The sequence below is a fragment of the Nothoprocta perdicaria genome, unplaced genomic scaffold (genome assembly GCF_003342845.1).
Source record: "Nothoprocta perdicaria isolate Ctin4 unplaced genomic scaffold, notPer1 scaffold_54, whole genome shotgun sequence".
NCBI classification, from domain to species: domain Eukaryota; kingdom Metazoa; phylum Chordata; class Aves; order Tinamiformes; family Tinamidae; genus Nothoprocta; species Nothoprocta perdicaria.
Genome location: NW_020455799.1, coordinates 3,325,024 through 3,331,263, shown reverse-complemented (window position 1 = coordinate 3,331,263; position 6,240 = coordinate 3,325,024). Strand labels below are relative to the sequence as shown.

General features: G+C 47.1%; 1 protein-coding gene across 1 annotated transcript; it reads left to right on the top strand.

The window, feature by feature from the left end:
* The first annotated feature begins 2,989 nt into the window (after positions 1 to 2,989).
* Positions 2,990 to 5,990, top strand: ATF3 (activating transcription factor 3). The gene is made up of 3 exons (XM_026048443.1): positions 2,990 to 3,229; positions 4,248 to 4,355; positions 5,214 to 5,990. The coding sequence occupies exons 1-3, from the start codon at positions 2,990 to 2,992 to the stop codon at positions 5,409 to 5,411; spliced, it is 546 nt and encodes a 181-aa protein (XP_025904228.1). The 3' UTR covers positions 5,412 to 5,990.
* Positions 5,991 to 6,240: the final 250 nt, after the last annotated feature.

Sequence of the window (6,240 nt, the reverse complement as noted above, 5' to 3'; positions counted from 1 at the left end):
CGCGGGTGTCCCTGCCCCGGTGACAGGCAGGGAGCTGCCGCGGGCGGCCGCATCCTCAGGTGGAAACTTGGGCAAAGAAGCTGCAAGCGGCCAGCGTGGGTGGGCAAGGGAGCCGCGGGGCAGGAGCGAGCGAGGGGCAGCGGGAGGACGGGAGCCGCTCGCGCCGGAGCCGCCGGCGCTCGCGGAGCGGCGCGGGGCGCGGGGCCGGTCCCGCCGCGGGGACGCCGGGACCCTCGTGCCGGCAGCGGGGCCCGGGGCGCTCCTGGCCCCTCGGGGACTCCCCTTTAGTCCCCTTCCTGGTACCGCCCCAGCTCCTTTGCTTCACGAACCCGGAGAGAATGAGACCTTGCTCCGGGTAACTTATAGACCGAGCGTTTTCTTGTTTGTATGTTTTTTTTGAGAGAGRGACAAGAACTGTGACAAAGGAAGGGACAGCCAAGTGCTGGGTGTTTTTTTTTCTTTTTTTCTTTTTTTGTTTTTCCTTTTTTAAATGACAAAGTCGAATATCGGGAAGGTCGGAGCACGGTTCAGGCAGGACAGCAGCAGTTTCCCTGGCCGAGGGAAACTTCCTTCCCTGCTTCTTTCCCTGAGCTTCCCTCCTGGTGGGCGCTCTCTCCCCTTTCTTTCCCCCCACACCTTTTTATTTTTATTTTTATTTATTTATTTATTTATTTATTTATTTATTTATTTATTTATTTTTAATCAAGGAGAGAGCAACGAGAGACCCGAGGCTATCACAGTGTAGCACAGGACTCACTGGTGCCAGGGCTGCCCTCGGCACCGGCAGAAACCGCTGTGTGGACACAATTTCCCAGGCACCTGGCTAAAATATGAACATTCTTGCTTTCCTCCGGGAAGGAATGTATGGATAAAGGAATAAACCACCAGTGCTGGAAAGCTGTTAGCCCTATTAATTCTTCCCAGGCTGTTGCTGTTAGTTTAAGACTCCCGGTTTGAGGGCGTTAAACAGAATTAACTTTGTCAAATGAAACCGTCCCTGGGAGCCAAGGGGGCTGACAGCAAAYGCAGCTGGGGTTTCCCTGGCGGCTCCGGCGCTCTTGGGAACCTCTCGGACRTTGGGAAACGGTAGACGGTGTCGGGAGGAGTTTAGCTGGAAACTATAGGGATGTTTCTGACTTGTTGGGAAAGGGTACCCGCTTGCTTTCTGAGATTATGGGATTAAACCRTATCTGTGCTTTAAATGTGACTCATGAGCAGGGGCTTTCTGAAGAGAATTACATAAATTTCCCAAGGTCTTTCTGAATAACAAATTGTTCCAAATAATTTCCCCGCCTTTAATAACCGAAGGTGAAATCCTGGCCCCGCTGAGGTCAACCGAAAAACTCCTTTTGACCTCAGCGGGTTCAGGATTTCACCCCCGGAAAGTGGGAAATCTCCTGTTACGCCGAGGCCCCCGAGCGCGCGAGCGAGGGCTCCGGTGTGGCCGGGCAAGGTCAGTGGCTACCAAGGGGCAATTTGGTGCCCTCGGGTTTTTATATTGCCCTCACTTAGCATTGAGCRGGGTGCTGCTCTGCCTCACACCGAGGCGGATTTGCGGCGCAGTATTTCAGATATCCCTGTGCAAAACCTGCCCTTCTGTCTGGGCACGTGATGCCCAGACCCCTCTCGCCGTGTTACGGAGGGACACGCAGGGAGCTGCGTGACTCGGGCTGGCCGTGCGGAAACGTAATGTAACCCACGTGGCGGCGCCGAGGCCACCGCTTGTCCCCCTGCACCAGCACRGCTGTACTGGCCGTGCTGAACTTACTGGGCAGGAGGAGACAGCACGTGCCGTAATTACCCCAGCAGCCATTAAGAAATAATTATGAAAATACTCCAAACAAACAAAAAAAAATTAGGGTGAAGTCCAATTTAGGACAAGTTGCCTTATGAATAATGCTGTTTCCTCTGGGTTTTCATCCGTCGGCCCCGACCTCTTCCGATGCCGCGTGTGGGCGAGGGCGGCACTGGCTGGGGCGCCCGGCGGYGCCGTTCGGTGGCCCAGGGGCTGTCGCTTCACACGAGGCTCAGAGGCCTCCTCTCCCTGTCTCTCCTCCACATTCGGTTGTTGTTGCTCAAGCAGATAAAAAAATACGTGAGGGTGACTACAAAGAGGAGAGTGGAGAGCGTTGTCAGCCAGGTTCATTTCCTTAGGAAAACTGCTGGAAATAAGGGAGGGTATCCATCGCTGTGGCAGCCATTAGCATAATTCCCCTGAAGTCTCTTCAGTTACACAGTTTTATGTCAGCAGGAGATCTGACCAAAATATTTAAGAACTTAAAATCCTTGCGGAGGGCACTTGAGGACAGTTTCAGATTTTACAAGGGCTAAGGAATGAAACAAATGACTTCTCATTCCTCACRGCTTCTTCCCCCCAACTCGGGCTGTGCTTTGAAACCCCATCTTCACGCCTGTGCCGACTCCTGCTCAGGAGTCGATAACCAGATCTTAACCATCCTGTCTGAAAATGAGCTGGATAATTCTGGGGGCTGCTCATGCTCAGAAAATGTCAGCCTCTATAAGAGCTGTTCTAGCTTTACCTGGGGATGTCTGACCTCCAACTTGGCTCTTTCCATTTCAAGCAGGAATTTGATGGTTTAGCTCTGAGGATGGAGATTCTCTTAACCTACTTATGTGTTTTAAAAAATAACATTTGCCAGGGTAAAGCCTTAGAGCATGCATATACAAACACTCTTTCCATCTTAAGTTTCAGAAAGATCTAGAAATTGTGTGATGTGCTAATAGGATTAAATATCAATTTGAAGTTAACCAGAAGTCAAGCAGAAGTTTTTGCTAGTGAGCAAATTCTTCAGTGCTTGATGGGGGTATGAAGGGCATGGGGGTTGAGGCAATGCAAGAATGACAGTCTTATTTCACAGTATGAAATATGTCTCTAGCAAGTATTTTTGCTTTTTTTTTTTTTTTTTTCTTGCTCTTCGAAAGTTGTTGAAAGACTATTCTCATCTTTTTCTCTTTACTTTTCAGCAAAATGATGGTCCAACACTCAGGCCAGGTATCAGCATTAGAAGTCAGCGCCTCGGCAATTGTTCCCACTTTGTCCCCTGCAGGGTCACTGGGGTTTGATGATTTCACAAATTTAACCCCACTGGTGAAAGAGGAACTGCGATTTGCCATTCAGAACAAGCGCCAAGCCCACAGGATGGCTTCCACACTGGACACCGTGACCGTCTCGGAAAGGCCGGTGGAAGCATCTGTGATGAAAACAGAGGTATGGGTCTTTAAACTGCATGTCAGTCAGTGTCGTTGATTAGGGCTCTAAAAATTTCATGGCAAGACCACTAAATTTATCAAATACCAACTGCTCCACCTAAACACATTTAGTCGGTTTGATCCTTCAAAGCCTGTTGTTAGGTTTTTCTGTAGGTGCTTTTGGAAATCCCTGTGGTATTTCTCACTACAGTGAAGTGGGTTTTAGTTGAATTCTTTCATTTTTAATTATGAGYCATACTTAAATAATTATTTTTAATTACGGACAGGGCCTCACAGTGATCAGYGGCAACCTCCCTTCTGTGCCTGCTTGTGGCTGAACGTGGAGCAGGTCGCAGCGGTTTCGCTTGGTGCGGCCGCTCGAGGAGGCCCCACGAGCCCTGCACTGAGCTACCCGCTGCTGTGCTTTGCCCATGCTAGTTTTTCCTAGCCATGCAAATATGTTTCTCTTATAAAGCAAAGGAATCGACTACGTTGGGGATATGTCTGTCCATTGCTTCAAATCAATTACTGCTGTTGCTGTTACTGTGATCCTCTAAAGGGGATAAAACCCCCAAACCTTAAAGGAGTGTCATCATATGTCCCCTTACCTGCCCAGCCTTTAGCTCCCTGCCCCATCCTTGCTTTCACCCTCCACTCTGCTCCCTGCACTCCTTGCTCCTTTTCCTCCTTGGAAAACTTAGAAGAGATGAGGTGTAGAAGGTAGCTTGGCCAAGGCGAGAGAGACACTTGGCAATATTTCTGAGTGGCATTGATTTTAAAAGGAGCCATTGCGTGGGTGGCATCCATCTAAAGTCCAGTCTAGTGTTGTTTTTTTTTTTTTTTATTGACAATTTTAATGGAGTTTCTACAGTTTTACTGTACTGCAAGCAAGGTCACAACCATGTCCTTATGTAACTCATGATGCGAGTGCTAACAACACTATCTGCATCGTTTCTAAAAAATGCAGAAGTTATCAAAACACTGATAGGGTATTTACTGTAACTTACTGATTGTGTGTATCTGCTTTTGCTGGCTAGTTTACTCCTGAGGAGGATGAAAGGAAAAAACGGAGAAGGGAAAGGAACAAAATTGCTGCTGCAAAGTGCCGAAACAAAAAGAAGGAAAAAACAGAATGTTTGCAGAAAGTAAGTCACTAACTTCTTTTTTTCTCTCTCTCTCTCTCTTCCTCTCTCATCCTGCCATGATCTGGATCTAGGCAGTACAGTAGTTTTGTCATAGTAGGAAATGCAGAAGGATGTTATATGAAAAGTGAACATCCAATATTTTAGATCAGATCTGATTAAAACTGGAAGAAAGTGAAAATATGGCAGGAAGGTGAAGAGATTACTGCTTCAGTGACCAATCTTTTCTGTGGAATAACATTAATTTGAATGTGTAAATTGAATAGCAACAAAAAGAAATCAAAATCCTATTGCACAACCCTACAGACACCCACGGGTAATCTCCGACCCCCGTATGAAGTGGGTGCTGCAGTAGCTTAGCCTGCTGTGTCCTAAAACCTCAGTAGTGGCTTCACCTGGTCTGCTATGTGGTGAAGCTAGAGGACAGCAGCAGCAGGCCTGTCTTAGTCCCTGTATCCAGGATTAGAGGAAAAAGTTGTGCTTTTTACAGATGCAGGTTGCAACATTCCAGGGAGTAAACAGGAGACATATATAATTTTGAATCAGTTTTTGACCCCTGTAGTTTGGAGTAACTGCAGAAGATGGCAAAATTACTCTGTGTGTAAGTGAGGTCTGAATTGGGCTGTGCAGCTGCTGTTGCATCTCTAAGGGCCAAAGAAGGCAGCTGTGGATCTGTTTTTCAGTCCACAGTAACCTAGGGGCTGTGTCGTTTCACCACTACGGGGCTCTAAGAACCTTTAACTTCTTTCTCAGCCAGCCATATGTTTTCCCACTGATAAAAGACTGCAGCTATTAGGTAAACATTGCAATCGGCTGCCTACAGCACTCAGTCTAATAGTTGTGTCTGTACTTTGTGACCAGGAATCAGAAAAGCTGGAAACTATCAATGCAGAATTAAAAGCCCAGATTGAAGAGCTAAAGAATGAGAAGCAGCATTTGATATACATGCTAAATCTGCACAGGCCCACTTGTATAGTCCGGGCACAAAACGGAAGGACACCTGAAGATGAAAGGAATCTCTTTATTCAACAGATCAAAGAAGGAACATTACAAGGTTAAGTGATACGGCAAACATGGAAATATTTATAGTATGTTTTTAACAGCTATGAGAATCCATGGAGGAGCTGACTTAACGTGTAGGATTCTATTAGTCAAGAGCCTTTAGGAAGGGCAGGTGTCTTTCTTAAGCAGAAAGAATCATTTTGGCTTGACAGCAATTCTTCCGCTTGGAAGAGCTGGTCTCAATCAAACCGAAGTGTCTTCTGCCTCAAACGTAGGTTTTGCGCCTGTCGTCCTTGCTGTTCCTACAAGCTACAGACAACAGCTTCAGGAGTTTTAGCTCTCTGCTAGTATACAGTATCTGCACTCACGACGTTTGTGCTAGAACACTATGACTTGCGATGATGCACGTGGTACAGACAGCTGTGCTGGATGGACACTACCCTCCCTTACTGCTGGTGGGGAAAGCAGGCCGAGAGTGGGTTGTTTATTTCTTTTTGTCTTCAGGTTTTGAAGCTTCCAGGAGGATGCTTTCTGGCAGAATGTACTGATATGTAATACTGCGTTCTAACCAAACACGTACACGCACACGCGCACACACAAAAGCCTTTAGTTCCAACCAGGCCTTGTAATCTTTTTTTTTTTTTTTTTTTTTCCCACAACACTTGTGTGGGTTTTTTTCTGTGATTCATCTCAGAGACTGAATTTGAAAAGTCTGGTAGGTGTGACAAAGCAGTGTTCCTTGCAAAACACCCATGTGGCTGAGTTTGTGCTTTATGAGCTGGAACTCCACCTCTATCTGCTGGGGACTCTTAATTTTTCTTTGAGTTGCTGGAGAGCATTTTGCACCATCATTTGGTGGCTGGGTGAGTTGGACCCACTGGAGAGA

What these genes read in the sequence shown, in the direction of transcription:
- ATF3 (XM_026048443.1), top strand. Translation starts at nt 2,990, where the DNA reads ATGATGGTCCAACACTCAGGCCAGGTATCAGCATTAGAAGTCAGCGCC. An exon ending in CATCTGTGATGAAAACAGAG is followed by an intron (nt 3,230 to 4,247) that starts GTATGGGTCTTT and finishes TTTGCTGGCTAG; the next exon opens with TTTACTCCTGAGGAGGATGA. An exon ending in AAACAGAATGTTTGCAGAAA is followed by an intron (nt 4,356 to 5,213) that starts GTAAGTCACTAA and finishes CTTTGTGACCAG; the next exon opens with GAATCAGAAAAGCTGGAAAC.